Source organism: Drosophila santomea, chromosome 3R (genome assembly GCF_016746245.2).
Source record: "Drosophila santomea strain STO CAGO 1482 chromosome 3R, Prin_Dsan_1.1, whole genome shotgun sequence".
Taxonomy (NCBI): Eukaryota; Metazoa; Arthropoda; class Insecta; order Diptera; family Drosophilidae; genus Drosophila; species Drosophila santomea.
In genome coordinates this window covers 4,799,615-4,824,810 of record NC_053019.2, presented here as the reverse complement: position 1 = coordinate 4,824,810, position 25,196 = coordinate 4,799,615, and the positions used below count along the sequence as shown (strand labels likewise).

The 25,196-nt window shown below is 40.8% G+C and overlaps 2 protein-coding genes across 3 annotated transcripts; one reads left to right on the top strand and one right to left on the bottom strand.

The window, feature by feature from the left end:
- Positions 1–1,469: 1,469 nt before the first annotated feature.
- Positions 1,470–4,035, bottom strand: LOC120451944 (RNA polymerase-associated protein LEO1). Its single transcript, XM_039635963.1, has 2 exons — positions 3,796–4,035; positions 1,470–3,740 (listed from the first exon to the last, which is right to left on the bottom strand). Exons 1-2 carry the CDS (start codon positions 3,879–3,881, stop codon positions 1,535–1,537), a joined length of 2,292 nt encoding a protein of 763 aa, XP_039491897.1. The 5' UTR covers positions 3,882–4,035; the 3' UTR covers positions 1,470–1,534.
- Positions 4,036–5,938: 1,903 nt separating this feature from the next.
- On the top strand, positions 5,939–7,058 carry LOC120451946. 2 transcript variants are annotated; one of them, XM_039635965.2, is made up of 4 exons: positions 5,940–6,095; positions 6,160–6,365; positions 6,448–6,564; positions 6,621–7,058. In XM_039635965.2, exons 1-4 carry the CDS (start codon positions 6,051–6,053, stop codon positions 6,829–6,831), a joined length of 579 nt encoding a protein of 192 aa, XP_039491899.2. In that variant the 5' UTR covers positions 5,940–6,050; the 3' UTR covers positions 6,832–7,058. The 2 variants fall into 2 exon arrangements, with proteins under 2 accessions (XP_039491901.2, XP_039491899.2); XM_039635967.2 differs by lacking the exon at positions 6,621–7,058 and having other exon boundaries at positions 5,939–6,095; positions 6,416–6,553.
- The last annotated feature ends 18,138 nt before the right edge of the window (positions 7,059–25,196 follow it).

Sequence of the window (25,196 nt, the reverse complement as noted above, 5' to 3'; positions counted from 1 at the left end):
TCTAATAAACACATAATCAAGGTTCATTTGCTGCAGGAGGCACTAAATTGCATTAGCACAAAGGCTGACATGCCACCGACCCACTTGCACCTTTTGCCCGCACAGTTTGCCAACTTGTCGACAAATATGTGTGCAAGATATTTGGCCTACAGGCGTGTCGTGTAGCTGGTCGATTTTCGGCCCAGCCCGAAAATCCGTGACAGTTTAGTTTATAGCCCATAGCATGTGGGGGGCCTATATCTCGGTTACATTCGAATGCGTTGCTCCAAATGCTAAGGCAGCAACGTCAAGACACTGGCATTGTAATGAGCTTATGTGCCTTTGAAGCAAACGAGCCTTGTCAGTACACACAATTCCCCGTGGCATGCAAGCCCATAAGTTCCAGGAGCTCCTGATCAAATTTGCAAGCCCATAAGTTCCAGGAGCTCCTGATCAAATTTCACCAGTTAAATGAGCAAATACAACTCTCTCCGTCCACATCATGACTGAATGCACTTCGAAAATCAATAATGCTGGGTCCAATGTTAATTAATAGGCATCACAGCTCAAGTTTCTCATTATGATTGGTGTTAACTGAAAAGGAAAGTTAAGCATAAATGCTTGAAGGAAAATAAAATGTAATGTAATGTAATGCAGATGTTTCATTATATATTGAGAGACTTACGCTAGTGTGGGCGAGGCAATCTTCTTTATCAATCCTAACTTTCGAGCTTAAATACTTCCCGACATCTTGACAAGCATATGGACAGACGGACATCCTACTTTTCAACGAATTTAGAATACCCCTAACTACGAATTTAGAATACCCCTAACTACGAGCAACGTGTATAAAAATGTCTAAAAATTGAATATTTCTAGATGTTTTATTTTATTTATGTACTAATGCACTGAACTTAATCGTATATGTTCCTTCAAAAGCAGTAAAGTACATTGTCTCAAAGAGACAAACTTTTAAATTCTATTCATAATTAACAGCAAAATGTATTTTTTATGAGCTACTGTTTCAATGTTGAATTCATTTTTAAATTTTAATCAACCTGAGAATTCTTGTTATTTCGGATACCTGTGATGCAGTCAGCTTTTGGAGGGTGACAAATATCAAGTTGAAATCATAGAGCAGAATCCGACTGAGCCGCTGACCCGAAACCCACCCACTTGCCGCCCCCCAAATCCACATACGACCCACCAAGTCACGAGTCCAATCTCCCAAAAACACCAGGCAGCAATCCAATGCACCTACCACTAATTGCTTTGGGCGTTGGAATGCCGGCCAGTTTGGCAGTCGGACAATGGCATTTGGGTTAGAGTGCTCCGCGCTGCAATCACGACCCCATTGTGACCTTAAGCAATTTCTGCGCAGGCTACCAATGTGTGCCTCTGCTGCCACGCCCCCTAATTACGGCAATGGCCGTACGCCCCCGTGGGGGCGAGAAATTGTTAATTAATTATCAGTTGCAGCTACGCTCTACTCTTTGTTGTGGGCTGGCTAATGCCTTATGTTTATTCAGATTCGTAACCAGCGGATATTTAATATTTAGTCCGAGCTTAAATCAGAATAGACCAACCGCCTGGCCTTGCGGATAGCACCTCCGATCGGGAAACCGTCTTCGTAAATGGATTGCTTTCCCTCCTTGGACTTCGCTGTGCTGCAAGAAGGATCATCGTCCATGTAATCATCGGTAGGTTCCTCTAGGCCCATTGCTTTATCCATATCCTCGTCCTCAAAGTTTGCCTCGCCGTCCACTGAATCGTCCTCTTGGAATGTCCCTGACTTGCCACGTTTCAAATGCCGATTCTTGATCCTCTCACGTCGGTTTCCACGCTCCTCCTGGCGAAGCATCGCCAGTTCCTGCTTCATGAGCCGCTCCTGATCCTGCTCGGGGTTGGAACCCATGTCCATTATCACCTTGACGCACCCCTGTTGCGGCTTATTGGTGGTTCGATTACGCAACCCCTGGACATGGCTCTGCCCGAAACTGGAGTCCAGCATGGGACGCAGCGTCATCTTATCCTTGATCGTTCCCTGAGGCTGATAGCAGCTGGCCAGGCGAACATACAAATGGTTCTGGTTATCGGTCACCGGGTGGTGCATTACATCGAAAACCTCATCGCCCACATGGAAAGTCTCGCTGCCATCGGACCAGCGAACAATTTTCGAATTCGACTCCTTGACTTTGTTTTCGTCCTCTCGCCACCTAACAGTTGCCTTTAGACGATTTAAGAAATCCTCGCGCGCCTGTTCATCCTTTAAATCATCTTTAGTCATGCGATTCTCAAAGGTTTGAGGCACGTATGGCTTGGATTCCACGGGTATGAAAGAAGGCATCTTCAAAAAATGAGTTGGACCTTTAAGAAGTCCACAATTATCAGTTGGTATGGTGGACTGAAACTTAACTGCTACCTCTTTTCCAAACATTTTACGTTGTTCGCCTTCTACGGAATGGGATATATCTAGAACTTGCAAAACTTGCATTCCACTGTTGGAGAACAACTCCTTCTCGGGCGACTTCTTATAAGCATTTACTTCTCTACCAGGCTGCTGATTATCTGGATTATCATCGAAATCGGAAACAATATCGAGACTATCAGATGAAGCATACGCCAAGTCATTGGATCCCATTGGATCTGTACTATATCGCAATTCGGACAAAGTTTTCTCCTGGTTATAATTTGCTCCATTTGATTCAAACCCAAAATTTGAGTTTGGGCGTTCGTTAGAGCTGGGAGTGAAAGGCACTTTTCTTGGGTTTAAGATCTCAGTCATACTTTGGGATGGTGGCGGTAAAACCAAAGAATTTTGCAATGGGCGCAGATCCTGTTCCATGTCATTTTGTTCTCCATAGTGCTGATTTTCTATCATCATCGTTGAAGAATATTGCATAGAGCAAAGTTCTAGTTCCTTCTCATTACTTGCTCCATTTGATACTTCTTTCGACCTTGGTGACAAGCTTCGTCTATAAATTTGTGTAGGCAACATGCCCTGGAACGTAAGAGCTGGGATACTTTCTTCGGGTTGGCAATCAAAATTGGAACAAGAAATGGGACCAGTAGGCAATACGTTCCCTCCTATATTATATTCTTGATTATGATCTTCGTCAATGATCGTATTGGAATTGTCTTTGAGTTCAATTAGTGAAGTTGATTCTCTGATGCTATGGATTACTTCAGAATCGATACTACCCTGGTCATCCCTTTCTCCCATGCCGCCAATCTGACTAGTCGAAGGTATTGCTTCATTGGAGATAATTGAAAAAGAGTTTGGGTTGCTGCAGTTAATAGATCTCGGTCCGGGATAGTTTTGACTCAAGGGCAAAGTGTCCCTGACATTATTTTCTACATTTTGTTCATTTGGTGTCAAAGCTGATTTCGACGATGAAGAAGTCGATGCGAATGATGATGTTGAACTTGAGGATTTTGATTCGGAGCCAGAGCTTTCGAATTTGAAAATAGATCTTGTGCTCGAGCTCACGCTGGAATTTTTTGCATCTGATTGTCCACTTATAGACGACGATGTCTGTGCGTTAAGATCATATGGAGATTTTACAGATCCAGAACTACAAACAGTAGTTGAACTCATGCTCATAGGGAAGCAACTCTCAGCATACCCATCAGTTTCATGATTTATAATTGCATTAACACTATTTGTTGTTAGTCGACGAGAACGTGAACGGCTTATGTGATGACTTGGCTTGATGTAATTTTCATCTCTTTCAATGCTGGGCGACATGTACCGCGGGATGCTGAAAACCCCATATGGGATTACTAAAGCAGCAGAATATATTTATCTAAACATACCTTCTATTTTCGGTAATTTCATCCCCTAATTTCTTCAAACCTATTTGCAGTTCTTTGTATTCCGGGTGAACATCGGGGTCAACCATTGTTAGCGTAGTATACTATTAAATAGTAATGATGAAAAATAGGTCTTCGCAAGCTTCACAGAAAAAACCAAATTTTTTGCGTAATGACAGTCGAGCCAGGTAACTAGACTTATCGATTGTCTAAGTTGTCTGGTCAAGAGTTGTCAGCTTTTCTCAGTGCTGCGTTAAACCCATTAGATTTGTCACATACAATTATAATTGGTTTTAAAACTGATAGGCAATTATAAATTAATGTTTATGGACTTAATAATCAGGCATGCTCCGGTAATCGAATTCGTAAGATTTTTACGATTTCGATTTGAAATCGTAAAATTGGTGCTCCGGTTTTCGAAATCGTAAGAATTTGTCGATTTGTAAAACGGGCACTTTTGTCTGGCCGAAATGAAAAGCAAATGACTTTTTTTATATCAAATCAGATCTTATTTACTAAGGGAAAAAAATAGCTAACTCAGTGGTCTATTGATGTTAATTCCACATATATTCACATATCATATCCACATATATTTCTGACCCCACCTCAGATTTTACAAACAAAATGTTGCCGTCGGCAACAACAATTTACGATTTGGTAGGGGTCGAAGTACGTCGCCAAAAGCTATCCCGAAGGTTGTCATATTGTTCGTGGACAGGCAGATAAAAGTACTTATAAAACATAAAAGAATTCATTAATTAATTAAAAGGAGTAATTAATGCTATATAATTTAATTACTTAAATGGTCAAAGTGCAGTAAAAAAGTAATTGCGAACATCGGAATTAAAGCTGTGAAAAAGGTGGCCGCTCAAGATTTTCTCAAGCAAAAATTATGCGAAAACCAGGGCACCTAAAAACGAAATCGTACGATTTGGCCCAAATCGAAATCGAAAAAATCTTACGATTACAGGAGCATGCCTGAATAATTCTTTTCTGACCATATATATTTTAGATCAGGATCACAAGCCGATATAGACATGTCCATCTATCTGTGTGTCTGTCTGTGTAAACGTTAAGAATGTTAAGATCCTTCAGATGTAAACGCAGAGCAAGTTTGGCACTGTAACGCCCACAAACCCTACAAAACTGTCGCCCTCACACTTCTAGAAAATGTTCAGAATTCCCGGCAATCCTACTAAGTAACGGGTATCTGATAGTTGAGGAAATCGACTGTAGTATTCTGTCTTGATTATGGTTTTACCAATGCTGGTAAGCGGATATTTTTCTCAGATTAAAGTCCCTAGATGGAATGATCCAGAAAGAAAAAGTCGAGCCATGACACATTATGCGCAATTATAAAAGCAGAAATAAAATTCTGCCTCAATTTAATATTTTGCAGACAGCAAGGACCTCTCCGCTTTATGCCTTTGGTCCACTCATACTCATGTGGCACCACATGCCGGGCAATAAAACATGCATCGCCATTTCCCACTCGTCATCGACTCTTGGCCCTGGAATTGCCGTATGGCCATAAGCCCTGTGCTTTTTTGCATTTTAATATTTTTATGAGTTTTCGATTAATTAAAACTCAACGGCAAGCACCTGCCCGGCGAATCGGTGGCGCCACGGAAATGCATATTGCATATTATCCGCCGAAGAGGTCATCCACTCGAAAGCTGAACAGCCACTGGCGAATGCGGATCAAATGATTTATTCATAAATTCCGCATACGCTAAGGGCACAAAAAATGCTTGTAAGCCGCAAATAATTATTTACAACAAGTCGCCGGTAATGAGGTTGCCGTGGCAGCCATAAAAATATGAACCTGTCGTTAAGGATTTTCAACGTAAATTAATAAACGGAGAATTAAACAAATGTGCCGAGTAGTTGAGGTCCTTATGCGGGTGCAATAATTGCCTGTCAACTGTTTAACGCTTAACTTGGCCAGAGGCACTGAAAGGTCAGATGAATGGTAATCAAATTAATAAAGGTGTCTTTCTTCAATGTATTGATCTGAATTCAACTTTAAATTTCACTGCAAAGTCTCTCTGCGCTTAAATTGAATCTTTGTTTTCCCTTCAATGAATATATGCCAAGAAAACTACGTCAAATATTGGTTCAATTCCATAAGTTTCCTGTCAAAAATTGCCATTTTATTTTCGGCTTTCGTCTCCATTACAACAAGCCAAATCCACTCCAAAATTCTGTTTTTATACTATCCAAATTAAACTATTTTAAATTATTTCATAAATTAGAACATGGAATACAGCGGCGTGCGGCTACCCGGAATTTTTTGTCCGGATGTAAGAACTCGCTATTATTTGTTTGCAATTAAGTATAGCATATAGAATGTATAATGGCTTACAGGAAAGCATTGAGCAGTTTGCAAGACTTTACGGAAGTGATAATTTTAGCAAAATGATGATAATGGCCACGACCAGTCCTCCGAGGACTGTGCAGGACACAACTCATTCGCCTCCAGGAATGATGGAGGGGAATCCGTCCAGGTTTTATGGAAACGCAAAAGCAGCACACGATCGAAATTTAAAAGTTAATCACCGATATACTACTAAGTAAGTGTTGCATGTGCATACTCGTATCAGACTCAATCGATATTTTAAAGCTCGCCTGTCGGCACCCGAACAATCTTTCCAGTAATGTGCAGGCCCCATCCTATCCGCAACCGGGAATGGTGAGTCCGTCCAGGTTTCATGGAAACCCACCACCAATTCAACATCGATATTTGAAAGGTAATCCCCGGTTTGCTACAAAGTATGTATGAGAGATAAAGGATTTGGTCTATTGCTTTAATTAATGTAATCCCGTAGCGCTTCTCAAGGATCTGGGGCCATGCATAGAGGCTGTGGTGACCACTATTGTCGTTCGGCAAATTTGCAGAGCTCTAAACCTGAATATCCTGCAAGAGCCGTTCAATCGGAAACCCATAATCCGAGCGAAATGCACTGCAATACTCAGCACTATCAGCATATGAATTATTATTATCCACCTCCACCTGGACCCAGATTTCCCTGGCTTTAAATCACATTTTCCAGCCAAATCTATTTAATAATGATAAATGCGCTAGTTTGTATGTATGGTTGTTAAAAAGTTTACCCGTTGCGTGTAATTCTGTATCGAAATTATTATTTGGTATCACAATTCAGTGGTGATTGTCTAAATTATACCAAAAACTTAAACCAGTGGTGACTGTCTAAATTATACCAAAAACTTAAACCAGTAAATCATTAATGTAGGGATAATACAAATTAAGTTTATTATTTTGGGTAATGTTCACAAAGTTTGACATTAATAATTGTAAAAATGAAAAGAACTACGACTTTCGCACAAAATTCTGCAGCGACTGACTTTAGAGAACCCATGGAAGAGAGAGACTGTTGGCAATGGTGTTAGGATCTGGCTGATGAAATACTTGTCGGTTGTAGTCAAATAGGAAACAGTGTGTGCACTCCCAACACATCTAGGCTGCATAATAATGCCAGCTTACTCCAATCCCACATTAATGGTTCTTAATATAATGACATGGAATGACTCATCATTGAGTGTCATTATAAAACTCTCAATTTTTTCAAATGAGATAAATATTCAAGCGAAACAAAAAAAGGCACAAAACTAGTTTAACAGTTTAAAAAAATGTTCACAAAAGTTTTTTCACAGAAGTTCATTCACAAAACAAGGGGCAAACACGATGTAAAAAAAAAGGCGAAAAAAGCAAAAATCGTTTGTATTTTCTTTCCGTTTATTTGAAACTCTCAACTGCGCCATTCAAGTTTGTTAAACATTAAAATGGAGCTGCAATAGAAAAACGCTAACTAAACGCGAGCAGACAGCAAACAAAGCATCCCACGCTTCTAAGTGTGTGCGTGGGAGTGTGTGTTTCGGTAAAACCAACACAAACACACTTCAACCCACACATGCACACTCACACACAGGAAGCGCCCTGCAGGCATAGTGCAAAACAAACCAACAGCAAAAATAAATATTAAAATTTGTGCAATAAAATGCCGAGCAATAAAACTAAAATAAGTGCTAGAAAACCCAAAATATACAAAAAAAGAAATGGAAAGCAGTCGAGAAGTACTATCCCCACACAGCGAGTGTGTTGGTGTTTTCTTATAGACCGTCAGCGGAAGTGGCAAGCGCCTCAAGTTGCGAAATACATACACATGGATACACATGGACCATCACCACCCACCATCAGCCAACCTCCCAATGCCACCCACTCTGCACCACTTACTGTCTCTCCGCCAGTGTTGAAAAGCGTCCAGGGGTGGGGCTGGCAGGCAGTTAGTTTATCGCGCTTTCGAAATCTGAGGAACTGGCAGGATGCGAGTGTGGGAGGCAGCAGGGCGCGGCACAAGTAATACAAAGTATATGAAAATAAAGAATCCAGATCGTTGAGGGGGCTAGGCAATCGCCGAGAGAAATGCTGTAAAAATAAGTTTAATATATCCGCATTAAGATTGCCGAAGATTAACACACCCTGGGTTTCTACATGTGCAGTGCTGGCACATTTTTGGCTAGAAAAAATGCAGAAAGAAGCAAAGCGGATCTGAAACAGAAAAACTTACCAAAGATAAGTGCATAAAAGCAAAACGCCTAGGATTGGGTTCTTGGTCACAACTAAACTGTTTGAATAATCAAAATAAACCACTTTTACAGAATGGGTTTTAAAAATTAAACACATTTAAATGTAGTTATACCCGTTACTCGTAGAGTAAAAGGGTATACTAGATTCGTTGAAAAGTATGTAACAGGCAAACGCTTCCGACCATATAAAGTACATATATTCTTGATCAGGATCAATAGCCGTCCGTCCGTCCGTCCGTCCGTCTGTCCGTCTCTCTGTCTCTCTGTCTGTCCGTCTGTCTGTCCGTATGAACGTCGACATCTCAGGAACTATAAAAGCTAAAAAGTTGAGCTTAAGCATGCATATTCAAGAGACATAGACGCAGCGCAAGTTTGTCGATACCATGTTACCACGCCCACGCTAACGTCCACAAACTGCCACGCCCACACTTTTGAAAAATGTTTTAAATTTTTTTCATTTTTGCATTAGTCTTGTAAATTTCTATTGATTTGCCAAAAACTTTTTGCCACGCCCACTCTAACGCCCACAAACCGCCAAAAACTGTCAGTGTAGAAGACCTCCTTCGCACTATCACTAGCTGAGTAACGGGTATCAGATAGTCGGGGAACTCGACTATAGCGTTCTTTCTTGTTTTTGTATTAGTCTTGTTGATTTTTGTTTTGTTGGCAAATCAAAAAACTTTTTGACATGCCCACTCTAACGCCCACAAACCGCCAAAAACTGTCAGTATGGAAATTTCTCCTTTGCACTTCCACCAGCTGAGAAACGGGTATCAGATAGTCGGGGAACTCGACTATAGCGTTCTCTCTTGTTTTGATCTTTTTTTTCTAATATACATACCTCCCAACTAAGCCAGAGTTGTAAAATCTATTCGCGTAGTTTTCCTGTTATTTTATTTTTCAGCAAATACCTAATTTCTAGAAATCCAACTGAAAAGTAGCCAAGAATCGCGCTCTTTCAAGATGGCGCTTGTCGATGGCGGAATTCACTTTGCGGTTGACTTTCGCCTTAAAGTATGCAGCATTCTGCTGCACTTTTTGGAAGGGCAAAGCAAGGCAAACATCACGATGAGGCAGCAAGAAGCCAAAGCGAGCATGTGATGTGTGGGAAAGAATAACAAGAGGGAAAATCGAAGCGGAAAAAGCGCTCGGGGAAAATTTCAAGCGAAGGATACGGTTGGCGGCAGGGGCGGGGAATGGAAAGCCAACACCTGCCAGCGGAGGGCGGAAGTGGGCGGGACTTGTTGTGCGGGCTGTTTTCGGTTGCCGCTGCCGCTCGGAATTCAATAAAGTGCCGCAAATAATTACTGCATAAAAGAAATGTGCAATCCTGTTTGGCGCTGTTTTTGCAGCTTGTGCATCCGGCAGCATTTAGTCGATGGGAAATGGTGGAAGTAGATAAAAGTTATGTTGGCACAACAGCGGTTAAAACAATAGAACTGTCGACAGTTAAGGGAAACTGCATTTTGTAAAATTTAAAATTGCCTAAGCAAAGGAAAGGGAAAAACAGGATAAGGCAGGTCATGGAATTGTCTTCGCTTCTTTTGCTTAGTTCAGACTGATGGTGAGGACCAGAACTCCCTAATTATCCAACAAATCCAAGTATGGGCAAAAATAAAAGGCATCTACAAAATCTTCTTACTCAAAGCACAAACATTTTCATACCCGTTGTTCGTAACACTAAACGGCACACTTGATTTGTAAAAGTATCTAACAAACGTTTTAGATCTACTAAAGTTGATCTGGCCATGCCTATTTAAAATAAGGTTTACTTGGCTATATTTACTTTAATATTATGATGTCAAAATGATATAATACAAGATGGTCTAAAAGCTAGTATGACCACCCGGTCTGTTCTTCTGTATGCAAGGGAATAAGCAAATGACGAATGGCTATGCAGTGGTATTAAAAATTAGATTATTCCATCAGGACTGAAATAGATTTTCTCCCTCGTTCCTGGTCCATCTCTCTTGGAAATCGATTTAGTGCACACCAAGGGCTTTCGCCCATCCCCACTTCTCCGCCAGCCATCTGCAATCTCATCCCCGCTCACCTTGAAGGTTGGCGTGTATAACCAAGCGGAACTGTGGCCTTTTTCCACTTTGCTTGGTGGCTGCTAGCCCAGTTAGATGGCTATCAACGCCCCCGACAGACAGTCGGGATAGCATCTCGATGGCATTGGGACGAATGTCACAGCAAATGCAACGGAAAAGCGTCAACTTAATGGACCACAACTGTTGTAATGTCCTGCTGCTGTTGTTGCAGTTGCTATAGCTGCTGTTGCTGTTGCTGCCGTTGCTGCGGGGTTCGTGTTGGCGGAGTGTCAGCATTAGTCAATGCTCGAGGGCGGGGTGGCACAAATGATTTTATGTACGGCTTGAAGCAATGCAGCAGCCGCGACAACAGGACGACAGCAACAGCAACAACGATAGCAGCGGCACAAAGCAAAAAACATGCAACAATGAAGTTTTATGAAACAACAGAAACTACTGGAAAAGTGTTTTTTTTTTTTGATCTTGTTGTTCTCGCTGCTGCTGCTGCTGCTGCAGTTGCGACCATCGTGCTGCTGCACCTGACGCCGCGTTGAACTCATCTCCGCCGTTGTTGCTGTCGCCGTTGCTGCTTTCGGTCAGCGCACTTAGTGCCACGCAGCGATACGGACTTAAATACTCAGAAGCACTACAGCACTACAAAAATTATTTGAACTTATTAAAACTAATAAATTGGTTGGCTATTCAAAATCTTTGATTAGTATCACTTTTGAAGTTATTTTGATAAGTCTTAAAATTAAACACGACGCAATGTAATAGTTTACACATTAACTCTTAATCTTCAACTTTTGCGATGTTCAATTTAAATTTTTAGTTCTTAATATCTGGTCTGCAGTAATATAAAATAGAGTAATATGGTTATCTTCGAAACCACTTAATAAGTGCTCATTTGGCTATGCCAGCTGGCTTCAGAAAATTTCAACTAAATGCCCTTTGCGTGCAATTAGTTATTTCAGTGTACCGACGGAAAACTGCAGACGAGACGCGCATGCAAACTTCCCAGTTAATGACGCAACTGTGGCGTGTTTGTAAAGTGTTGAAATTGAAATTATACCTTTGGGGGCTTTTCGGAGTTGTTGCTATTGTTCTTGGGGTTGCTGGCGGTGTTGTTGTAGCTGTTGCACAAAATGCATTGAAGTGTAGTTGCGTCAATGTTTGTTTTTGTTGCTGGGCGAACAACAATAGCAACAATAATGTTAATGAAAGCAAACATTACCGGGAACAGCGTCGCAGCAGCAGGGAAACAGAAAGGATCGCATCAGCTGAAAAGCACCAACAAAACAGCAAAACGCCCTTAGCCAAATTGCCAAAGCAAAGACATTAGACCACACAGACTCGGCAAAGTTTTAGCCCGGGTTACAGCAACTCAAACTAATGCATATATGAAGGCAATTCCAGTCTCGTTGTTGTTTAATTAAGTTATGAAAAGTTCAATATTGTTGGAATAAAATATGATCAACAAGAGCACTATGAGAAACACTGATAGTGTACTGATTCAAAGATAATTTTAGATAGGACATGAACTAAAACTCTAATACGTTCTCATAAACATGCGCCTTTCCTAAACGACATCAATATATGCTACAAGCTAGGGTAGCAGCTGTTGCGAACTTTGTTTTTCAAGCCATTTTCCTTTCAAAATAAGTTTCGCCATTTAATTAAGTTCGAATAAAATTGGCATTCAATTTGCCCGCGATTCGTATTCAGTATCTGTGCATTGCCGTGGACATCATTTAGGTATACTAATACCGATTTACGAGCACCCATCTATTTAGAATGCCCCGACCGTAAACACGATCCACCTCTCTTCTCAGCTGGCATTTTCATTTGCCATTGCCAACCAATAAACTAAAATAAAATGCCAACGCAGGACACTTAAAAGTCTGTAACTTTTTATGGCCAGCGGACGAGCGCTGATGATGGCTGGCCACATCATTATCAACGTCAACGTTGCCTTCATCCCATCCTTTGTTCTTCGGCCGCCCGTTTTTCCCACCATCACACCAATCCAATCCTCTTCTATCCACTTTTCCCGCTCGCATCTCATCTGCTGATGAACCGAAGCCGGAAAGACAAAGACGACAAAAAAACCTACTCAAAGTTAATCAAATTAAGTTTCGGCTGCTTTTGTAAATCTGGGCAAACAATGGGCCCCATTCCCATTGAGGGCGACAAACCCTAGGAAGGACACCGAATAGACCAATGGACGCGTAAATTAATCATCTTTTTTTGCCGCTCTTCTCATTCTTCTTTAGTTTTTGCACAGTCTGTAACTTTGGCTTTGGATGGCGGTATTGCGGTTTGGTGAGAGTTAAATGATACTTTCTCTTTTTGCTTCTCGAAAAAGGGGCATTTATCAGAAGAGGTACGCAGTTGCAGAATAGGTAAAAAGATAGTAAGTATTCTAAAAAGTTTTGATTAATCCTTTAAGCCGTGTTCTTAGGGTTCAGATCTTAGATCCTTCTTAAAACTCAGAACACCAGGGACATTTAAGGACCAGAAACAAATGTACTTCTTTTCTTTGGTATTTCCTTAGTCCCTAATAATCAGTTTTCTTAACTTCCATTTGCACCGCACTTTTTTAGCCGCATTCTTGGGTTATTTATGCCCTTGCGGTTTGTTTATATCCTTGGACAGTCCCTTGGCCTGGCCGGCAACTTATTACTAAACTTATTAACAAAGTCAACACGCTTTCATGGCAACAACAAAAGCAGGGAAAAGAGGCGAACGGTTTATTATGCCACGCAGCGTTTCCCATTAGGAATAAGCCCGGCGACAACCCTTCCTGATAAATCCCGTTACTTGAGCGGAAATGTAATGGCGAACGGAGGAGGGCAACTCTTGGCCAGACTTCCGCTCACTTCCGGAGCGACATTTATTCATTATGATTTGCTCATTTTTCGGTGGGTACTTTTTGGTTCTTAATTGCAAGAGTTCGGACGCCTTTTATTTGCAAATAATTAAAAGTGATTTTCCCCAGCTTGCGTTGCGTTCTAATTTATGTACTTGTACAAAGTTTTGTGGCACGAGTCTAAATGGAAATCTTGGGTCTGACCGTTCGTTTCCCCAAAAAAATTTGTTGACCCGCATCCACAATTGAATCAGCAATTTGGTGCGCTGATGTGGGTTTGGTGTACTCTGAGTTATGTGTGCCTAATTGATTGGGAAGTCTGGGCCAAATCGGGTGAGTAAGGTCCCGGCAAACTTTGCTGTCATCGCAAGTATATGTCTGTCTACATATGTATACTAACTAACTGCTTTGCTGCAGCGTTTCCTATTCAATCTTCTAGCTCCCAACAAAACTGTAATAAATATTTATAGACACAGCCAAACACACAAACACAGAGACCCACTCACAAAAAAGAAAAATGGTAAAATAATAGCCAAAGCCATAAAATTGCTGGCTAACTCTTACGCAGAAACGGAATTTGTCGATGTGCCTGTGTGGTTTCCATACTCACTGCAGTTTGTGTGAGAAGCCCACTCATTTTTAATAGAAAACCACAATTGCCCATTCAATTTACTATGAGTGTGTCTGTATGGACCAGGATTTCAACGGACTCCACAACATTACTGTGTACGTACATACTCGTATGTAGTTGTTGCTGTTTTGGTCACAGTTAATATGTAATATAAATGCGGGGATAGAGTTAATAGTGTTTGCATTCCGTAATGAAATAATTGAATCAAAACAAATATTTAATAAATAGGTGAGCAATAACTTGGCAGAAATAAATTTAATTGGACGCTATTTTCCATAGGCATGAAAAAAGACATGAAAAAGACAGAATAAATGAATATGATAACAATGGACGAGTAAGTTTAACAATGTCTTTAGTTACAATTCTTTATATTGAATCATATTATTTAAGTATTTATGGCTTAAAGCATATCCTTGATGTCTTGTTTTTTTCGTAGTTATTTCTTAAGCTATCGTGGTTATAGTGGTAAGCATTTAAATAAGTTTTTCCTTTAGGCTTAGCCTTGCTTAAAATTCCTAACCGCTTTTAATTGTTTTCGCATGGCAGACAAGTAAAATATTTATATGAGAATCCTTTCATTTCGGCCCCATCCATTCCCTTTTCACACGCAACGTGTGCTCAAGCCCAGCCAAATTAAATTTTACATTAATTGTGAAAAGAATGCAAACGGAAAGGCCGAGAAACAAAGGCAGGCAAGCAGACAGAGTTACTTAAAATTCATGACTCGGCACAGGATGGCATTGGAAAGTCTTTTCGGCTATAACACTTAAGTGGAGGAGCAATCTGTGCTTCTGTATGTGTATGGCTGTAGGTCATAAATTAACTCTGCCGTGTATAGCAGGATCCAAAAAAAAAAGAAATAGAGTCGCTTGGGGATTTTATTTATAGGGGGAGACTCTAGAAATCTTTTGCTGAGTGTGTGTAACGAGGCCATGCTGTAAGTGTATCTTTGCTGGCGCTGTTCTTCCCTCTCAGCTGGCCTTTTCTGATTCGGTTTGAGTTTTGGTTTCTGTTGCCACTTCCTGGCCTTTTTTACGGTCTTGCACATCTCTTACAGCTTCACTTTATGCTCCAATTATAAGCGGAGCACGAGCATATCCTGTTCAAACACAAGCCATGCCAAGTACTGAGATTTCAGCCTGCTTCTCAGTCGCCACTTCACCCGCTTCCCCAGCCCATCTTGCGGTTTACTGTTTCCCCGTTGATTTTGTTTGTTTATTTCCGCTAAATTAATGGCGTCCACTACTGACACTTCCGGCTCACTCACACAAGCATAAGCGCACAAAAGCACACACACAGAGCGCACAAGTGTGCCGAGAGAGCTTAAATGAAGTTGTGGCTTGCCTTCCTTGTTAATCAGCCATTCGCCATTATCCTTTTACATGCCACTCCGATTATGAACATCATTAGTTACCGCTCGCTGATTCTCCAGACTAGCAACGTGAAGATTTATGACCCGCCCTCAACACTCCTCCCTGGTCTTCTGTCACCCCAGTAGGTTTTATTACTTGGGCGGATTTGCACTTAATTTGACATGCATAATTGTGCGTATGTTTGGTAACACACTTCTAACTAACTGGCGAACCCCTCTGTACGTTTCTATAGGTCGGCCACTTCCAACTTCTGCACTTCATTTATCGAAAATAGTGTAACCAAACAGAATAACTTAATCTTTAACTGAAGACAAGTGCTTATACAAGACAATAGATTTCATTTTACAAGAAATTTAAACGCCGCTGACCACTTATTTATTATTAAATCAATGATGAGACCAACACCATTCCCCTCAAAAGAAACTGGGTTTCGCTATGTTGGCCATAAATAGCGTGCTATGTTATGCTCATTATATACTCCCTTATTGGAAGTTTACTTCAATTATTTCGAGTAAAATCAACGCCGGTAACGGGTAATATTTCGCTCAGACACAGCCAACAGCTATTTACAGGACAATAACGCTATATGGGGGAGATGAAAGTGGCCTGTCCATGTTAACTGCAACTTGTTTTTATGCGCCTTCGACGGTCCAATTGACCCTGTACAATTCAACAGCTTCTGGGCCACTTCTGGGCCATTTCGTTCAGTCAATTGACGCCAACTGTGGCCTGGCTACTACGCAACGTGTCGCTTAATTGATAACGACGTCAACAAAATGGATGCCATGGTCGTAATTGGGTCGAAAACAACAATAACAGCAGCAGCAGCATGGGCAGAATCAAAAGCTGAAGCTAAAGCTGAAACTAAGGCTCAAACCGAAACAGGCTCAATCGAACAATCAAAGGGACGACAACAGAATTGCGTTGGCAGACTCGGAAAAAGTCCCAAACTCACCAGCGCACCTACACATACCCACACACTCGCAGAGAAAATTGTTTTCGAGTAGACGGCCACTCGACATCAAAAACATGCACATGTCGAAAACAATATGGCAACCAATACTACATAAACGTATGTGCGTTTGTGTGAGTGGTCGAACCGGAAGTTGCAAACACGAACGCAGCCCTTTATTTCTCCCCGGAGAGCAAAAAAGTGGGAAAGGGAATGTATTTTTAAGAGCTACAATTTTCCAAACAATTATTACAATTTGTATTGACCAAACTGCCCGAAAGGGAAGTTGTATTTATATTTACACATGTGTGCTACATATAAAGCTGTAATTGCTGCATATTTGAATAGGCAATTTTTAATGATTTAAGGTCACATTTCGGTTGCGAATCTCTTATAAGAGAATTTTCTCTATTGTTTTTGGAAAACAATCAAAGTCAATACTTTTTTAATTATAGGTCGATTGCGATGAATATTGTTGAGATATATACATATATATATATATATATAGATATACAGATAAAAGATATATATATATCACTTATATATGTATGTGTCGGAGAATGGTTAAATGTTAACATTGTGTTTTTCTGTCTGATTTATAGGCCCTACAGTATGTGGACTCAGTTCGTTTGTAAGCTTGGTACTATTCCTTTTCAAGTTAAGCGAACAAAATTGCACATATCCTCCTGCGTAGTGCATACTGAACTACTATGAGTATTAAAGTAAAGGTTTATAAGTGAAATTTGCCTGACACTTTTCGCCATTTTTTCGCGCCATGGTGTAAAATTTTAACTAGGTAACATTTTGTTTTGGAGGCTGATTTATAGACCCTTCAGTATGTGGGCTTAGTTCGTTTGTAAGCTTGGTACTTTTCTTTTCAATTGCGAAGTTTAGCGAACAAAATTGCATATATCCACTTGCGTGGTGCATACTGAACTACTATGAGTATTAATGTAAAGGTTTAGAAGTGAAATTTGCCTGAGACTTTTCCCGCCATTTTTTCGCGCTCTGGTGTGAAATTTTAAAATGCCTGTTGTACACCCACAGGCTCGCACTAGCTCGCACAACCAACAGAACGGAAAAATATGAAACCCAAATACATATATCCATGGCTTCTTTTTTACCGCCCATTGGAAGCCGCCCAGAATTTATCTGCATATATTGCAATATCGTAAAAAAGCAGAGCAGTACAAAAAGACTTGTTATATTTGACTGAAAATTCACCACAGGCGCTGAAAATTTATGATTTTAATTGGTTTGGTCAAGTGGAAATTTCCAAAAGCGTTTTTAATATGTCGGCCAAAAGGGCCGGAGACTTTTTGGCTTTTGTAATATGCTTTCCAGCCTGCTCTCCTTTTCCCAGCCCCGCAGCCATATTTCTGATGTTGTTCTTTATAATAACTTTTCCTGGCCATGCATTTCTATTGATTGCCTTGTTCAACTGGAAAATGCGTTACAAAGCAAAGAACAAAAAAGTTCTCCCCCATATTCACATTTTTTCACAATTCTGCTTGGCCAATTGGGTAGACAAATTTGCTCTCAGGGCAATGCAAAAGTTGGATTGTAAAAACAATATTAAAAATGCATAAATACATTTGCATATGGGTATATATCGCGATATCTGCATAATGCTAGATGATGGTGGTATCCGGTGGGTTCGGAATTGTTTTAACTTCATTTCTGTTTTACTCTTATTAAATTATTTAAATTTTTATTTAATTTTTCCAGCAAGTCATGACTGTCATAAAATGTTGAGCTTTTGTCACAGCCCCAAATAATAAATTGGTCAGGCATTTGGAATAACTTGAACGCGTTTTTAAAGGGGTTCCCTATGGAAATCCCTTGATATTTTAACCAAAATATGCCGTGTTCAAGCTAAAAACAAATGATATATCGGAATTTTGGTATTCTATTTTGTGTAGCGAAAACTTTGAGTGGCTCATTGTTTGCAAATGGGAATGAAACTGTAGAAGGCATCAATGACGTAGACAAAAGGCACAAAAATGCTCATAACAAAGGCATAAACCATACGTGCACATTACAGTAAAGAATTGAATGAAACAATGAGGTCTGCAGCACAAAGGATTTTATGTGTATGTTTGAAACAAATAGAAAGTTATTCGAAGCTATAGACGACAGAAACATTGGAAAAATCCATTTCGTAAACTGATTTTATTCCAATACCAAGCTGTTACTTTTTAAGTCCACTACCAATTCACAATTTAAGTAAAACATCTGATCAACATATAAAAACACCTCCTTTTGCTCTCTTTTTAGGGATTAACATTATAGGTTTAATCCTTATTTAATAGCGGCACAAAGGGCTTGACTGGTTACATCGGCGTTTTTCCCACTGCCCATTGCCCATTCCACATCCCCATTTTGTTTTATTGGTTTTTGTTTTTCTTTGGCCTCTGTGGGTGGGAAGCCCTTTATTTTGTTTCTACAACCGCTGAACATGGAGCAATTGCTGAGTATAACAATGCCATATAACTGACCATTAACAATAAAAGTCTGGCTGCGAACGAATATATGTGAAAAGTCAAGGGGAGGCACAAGTGCTCGTGGATGGGGTACAGGAAAATTGCTTTCGTTTTCCGGCATTTTTCAGAGCATTCAATTTTGTTATTTTCGGTTGCTCTAACTTAGGGTATGAGTGTCTGTCCTTTGGCCTTCGAAAGACGATGAATACGCCTTAAATTGTTGGCACGCCCAAATGCCCCAGGCATTTCACGTTTGCTTGGACAAGGTCCTCAAATTAAATTACCCCCAGACAAAAAAAAAATTAAATAAAAATTGTTAGCAGATCAAATGATTTCCAGTCGAGCCAGTGGCAAATGCAGCCAACTGGAATTAGTTATTCGGCCCGGCCAAAGCCATGGAAATCCTTGGGTGTCTCCCAGGACGGCGCCCACCCACTTTTCATGCCTCACATTACCGGGCGCAATTAATCAAGCGAGTTGCGTGTCCTCCAACGGATTGCGAATTTCGCCCTGGGCCGCTCCATCGGAAGCATTAGGTTTCCTTCCTATCCGCCCGCGAATCCTGCAACATTTTGCGGTTCCGCTGACAACCAATTTGATGACGGCAATTTTCCCCACATCCCACTAGGTGGGTGAGTGTGGGCGTGTGTAGCAATATCCGCTGTCCGTGCTCTGATTTGCGATACAATTGGAATAATTATGTGTTTACGGCATTTATATAACGCCATTCTAATGTGCTGGAAATCGGTTTGCGGGTTATCATTTTGATGGGGTCTCAAAATAAGTAGCAATTATTTGAGTGCTTAAAAGATTTGGTGGTGTACATCGCATTAAAAGGATATCAGTTCCCAATTACTAGCAAAAAAAACTTTAACAAAAATGATAGTTTGGAGACTTTCAAGAGTTTGATGTTTTTTGAATAAAAGTTGTTACTTTACAGTTCCCCTTTAAGCATTTAAAGCACTACGGTTGCAGTCCTTACTCTGCTTAACTTTGAATCCGTGGTCTAATTTGTGGGTCCTTTGACACCTCATGCGAGCATCTTTAACCCCTCACTGCCTACCAAATTGTCAAAGACAATTACAGTGCGATCGATGTGAGCTTAGCTCGACATTTGGCTCTTCGGCATTCAAGGCGCTGATTGATTGTGCGGCAGCGATTCATATATCAAATCATCATGCAAATGCGTTAGGGCCGCAGAATGGCGGGGGGATTGAGTGTGGTATGGGGGGGTGTGGGATGAATGTGGGACAGGCCAGACAGCCAAGACATTCGAGACAGACAGCTGGCTACACGCAAGCAATTTAAAAGCCCATTTGTCTGCATAAAGCAAGCGGAGCTGGCCAGAGAATGGAGAAACGGCCAGTCAGGCGAGAGAGCTGCGAACCCTTTTTTCAACGATTTCGTTTTTAAATACTCTTTTAGAGGGTATTATAATGTTACTGTCAGGCTTGTTAGGGCCTATCTAGGTATTTTAGATGTATGTATGTATACCATATTGAATAAACTCCACCACATCCTTAACCTGTTTTTCCTAATTAAATAACCATAATCTTTAGCAAAGTAACTACAAAAAGGGACAGCAATTTGTCACAGATTCAGAGCAGAGTATACTATTTGTCACCTTGAGGACCAGGAGACTTCCTCCAATTTTTATTCGCACTCGGACATGACCGTCACATGCTGGCGCGGAACGTGCTGGGGTCCAAGATAGTGAATTGTTTGCCGGCTCGCGGGCATAAAACATGGCGGACGACAAGCCACATAACAAGATGGCGAGCGGAATCCCGTCCAGACGCTGTACCCGGTTCAGTAGTCAGTCGGTGGGCCATGGAAATGGTTGTGGCACTGATTCAGATTCTCGGGGTGGTGCTGACGCAGTGGCTCCTTGTGGCTTTTTGACTGGCTGCGTGTGAAACAACTTAATTTCCGCTTAGCCCCGCCTTCGGCAGGACTCCAGAGTCGGAAGTTGGGAGTCCGGGAAGCACCGTGTTCACATGCGTGTAACTATGCATGTCTGCGCCAAAAAGAAGGAGTGCCTTGGTGTTAAAAATTCAATTTACACTATTCGGAACGCAATTAAATTGGAGCTGTGCCGCCCTCTGCGCTCTGCGCTCTTCTGCAGGCGACATCCTATCGGGCCCTCCGTTTAAGCCATGATGCACGCAACTTGCTTGCGGTTTTATTTTGCTTTATGGCATTTTTTCGCCGAACGATGTGGTTTTCGCCTGCGCCGGGCTTGGCAACTTTTAACGCTCATATATTATGCATTAAGTGCTCTATTAAAATTTTTTGTTGTTCTTCTGCATCGCAAGACCAATTCACTTTCCTGACCCTCGTCTGAGACTTGTTTATTGGGCGTAGAAATGACAAAATTATATGGTTCTTGGCATGTCTGATGGACACGCGTCGTATGTGTGATATTTATTTGATTTTCTTGACTGCGAAGAGGGTTGGTATCGAACGAGAATCAAAAATTCTGTAGCATGGAAAATAAATTTGTGTTACTCCTAAACTAATTTAGATGAAATGCCTATTACTTTAAAATTAATTTCTTATCATGTTTTATCAGAACCTAAAAATGATTAGAAATATAGTAATGCTCAAAAATTCAATTTGCATTAAACCGTTTGGTACATTTTTAAGGACTAGTAGAAAGAGTCCTACTTGTTTCTCTTCCTGTGTTTTTCACGCCCTTCGTCAATATTTTGTTGAAAACTGAACCCTTGGATATATTCCTGCCTTCCTTAACTATAAACTTCGACCCCATAAACTTTGACAACGGAATCACGATATCTGTTCATTTGTTTGCCTTGTTATTGTGAACTTTATGACCGCAATGGCGTTGATGGCCAACATGCGACACACACACACACACACTCACGACCATATATATGGCTTTCGGCCATGTAGCGGAAATCGGCTTAAAATTTACTCCATCACACACACGCACTCAAGTGCAGACTAGCACCAAAAGGCAGCGCGTGCATGATTTATGGTCTCACTGCAGTCGAAAAATAAAGAAAAGTGTGTAGAAAGCTGGTGAGAAAGAGGGAGGGAAGGGAGGGTTTTGGCCATCACTTTTGCGAAGTCTGAGCCTGGTCTTGGTTTATGCAACTAATGCAACTGAGCGCCATTGTTGCTCTCCCGCTTCAAGTTGAAAAAATAGGAGAAAAAAGTTATTTACGGCGAACTTCCGCCAAAAGTGGCTGGAGGGGTCATTGTTGACTTCAGGGGCCCAAACACTCGAACTCCCACCTAGCTAGCCAAGTTTTTAAATCATTTCTCTTTTGCATTTGCAACTTTTTTCGAGCCTAACTTGGCCGCCATTTCACCATTTCGCCCTTTTGCCACTTTGCAATTGCACAATGGCGGCCGCCATGGCGTTTTGCGTTCGCGCTGCCGTTATTTGCAAATTATGTTACTTTGGCCAACTCGAATAAATCTTGGCCCAAAGTGTGCAAGGAGCTGCCTCCCACACAAATCACAGGCAAATTAGTTGCTATCACCCCTCTCGCTCCCACTCCTAGTGCTGTCCCTCTCGCTCTTGGGCAAACTTGTTGATCTACAAGTTTGCGCTCTTCTAATATATTTGGTCGAAAACTTGCTGCTAATGAGTAAATGTGGGAAAAGTTTAAATTAATTTTTGAAATGTGTTCCACTCTAAAGATTTTCAATTTCCTCTATGGCCACGTCGTGCAATCTCAGCTTCAGTATCACAACCCCCCACTTTCTAATTATACATTCGATACTTTCCGTTGACCCCAAACACTTTTATGTCCATGCTTTGCACCTCAAGAACGCCTTTCTTTTTTCTACTGCCAGTGCGTCCCCGGAAGTCCATTCAGATTGACAAAAACAGGTGACAGTTTCAAGACTCAATGGGTGAAAGAATGAATTTTTTTTTTCATTTTTATCGGTAGCCATAAAAGCAGATTGTTTAGAACATCAGCTGCTTTACATCCCATCTTGAATATAATGGATGTCGTTAAAATGGACCGTTATCTTCTTAGCCACTCTATAAATAAACCTTAATATTAACTAGTATAGCACGTCTATATCATTTTTTTTTTGCCAGTTTAAAGTTTTTCATTTCCATAGTTTTTTGTTTTAGAAGCATATTTGGGTCCTTCAAGCATTGCTGATGAGTTGGTATTACTTTTTATTAAGTACAAAAATGCAAATCTTGTTATCTCTCGGTCAGCCTTATTGCATGTCCTATTGAATGTAATTTAGATCCGCATGATATAACATAATTCAAAATCGCTTATAGAAATATTAAATTACGTAAGCGCATTTCACATAACCAAATTTAATAAGTAGAATCAACAACATTACCTCACAATAGAGGCCAACAATTCAGCCAATTACCCAAGATATTGATTCAAAGTGGCTTACATAAAACCTTTAATTTTCGGACTTGAAGGAGGCAGAAAGGTAATAACAATTGCCTGGAATCTATTTGTGCATTATTGAATATTAACTGTGTACGCTTCGGTTGCGCTAACTTCAGCATCAGGGCGACAGCAATCAAATTTCTAAGTCGATGGCATGGGCAGGAGATTGTCTTAGCTCCTGACAAGCCTGTTGGGCATTTCGGCTCATGTGTCACCATTTTGCTTATGCTGCGAATTTCCGGTTTCTCCTCCTACGTGCTTGCGTGTATCTGTGGGTATCTCTGTATCTGTATCTGTATCTGTGTCTATGTGTGTGTAAGTGTGGTCGATAGTGTTCCTCTGCCTCGCTTTAGCTGCCAATCACAACTGGTTGACAAATTGCTTTTGGACACGACTGACATGTTGACAGGCTTACTCAACTGTTACGCTCACACCCCTTCCACTAGCGATTGCTTGCTATGCGACTTTTCTTCTGTATCTAAAGCCAAAAAATAGTTTTTTAAAATAGTCGGAGTAAAGAGTCTTTTTATACTTTGTAGGATCCGTTTTTCTATGCGAAATTCCTGCATTATCGACTTTATACACATATAAATGTATTAAACACTTGCTTTTGTTCTCTTGCGACTATCAACAATATATAACGCTTATCAACACTGTGTTCAAATGGTAATTGTGTTCCTACCAATACTGAATAAATCGAGTTAATGCAACTTTATTATCATTTCAAAGTTTCTTTAGTAACCGTTCATGTTAACATCTTCCCCCTTTTCCATCATCATTAAGCTGTTTTGTAGCGGTTCTCAACACTGGCATTGAAGCGACCCACGTAATTCGGCTTCCCCTTTCAGAAAACTTATCCAACCGCCAGCGGGCAACATTTTCAGTTTTCCAGCTGAGAAAACACAGACAAACGCGGAGCCGGCCCAAGGTGCAAAAAATACTTGTAGAAGATGAAGCAATTCACGTAAAATTTAATGTCACACGAACCCGAAAGTGAAAGTTGCATTTGGGCCAAGAAAAGCAGAGCGAAAGATAGACAGAGAATGGGAAAAACAGAGGATGGGCGAAAAAGAAAGTGGTGCAGTTAGAAAATTACTTTTACTTAATGTCATTGAAGGGTTCCCCAAGGATATTCGAGAGTTTTAAGTGCGACGTTTGCATTTCCTCTGCTTCTCCAACAATGTGAAATAGTTTCGCTTCGCCATTGTTTTGCAGTGAATACGAATATGAATACGAGTTCAAGGACCACTCCTCCGATGCGGGCTGTGTGCAGTGGAACATATTTAGTACATATATTCGTATTCCCATGTCATGCTAAAGTTGTTCTTTCGTTAAAGTTTGTCATACGGGATTTTACGGGATTTCAAATTCTAGAGTTATACAATTTTGCTTCAATTTTACATAGTTTCGTAAAAGGACATGAAGGACCTAAGAAATCCTTACGTTTTGTCAAATTCACATTACCAGTGATTTTGAAAACAATTGATTTCTGTGAATATTATTTAATTAAATACACATTATCAATCATATAAAGATTAGTGAGCGCAGTAACGTTCTCAGATTAAATTATATATATTTGACAATGTCAGGGCATAAGCTTCGGTTACCTTGTCATATATCAAGAGACGTCATTATTTCAGGCATAAACTCTGAGTTCAGGCCGAGTTCAGTCTGGGGCACAGCCTAGAACGTCTCCTCGGACTGTTGCCAGCGACGAGGAGAGTGACTTAATGTGATAAATGATGATTTTATAATCGTTTGCATGACAAACACCAGCGGCCGACCAGCAGCAGTCCAACCCACCCTACTTTTTGGCTAAAAGAGTGTCCGTTCGTTTTCCTTAGTCAACTATCCTATGCAGACATGTTTGTGTCAGCCTCAGCTCAAGTGACAAGCCCCGAGGCTGAGCCAGTTTGCATGTAACGAGAATTTTCGGCTTTGCCCATGCTTTGGGCCCAGGCTCTGGCTGAGGACATTTCCTAGTCCTACACTTCCACCTGCTGGCAAAGCCTTTTTGCACATTTTCATTTACGCTTCCAATTTCGCAATCTGAAAACC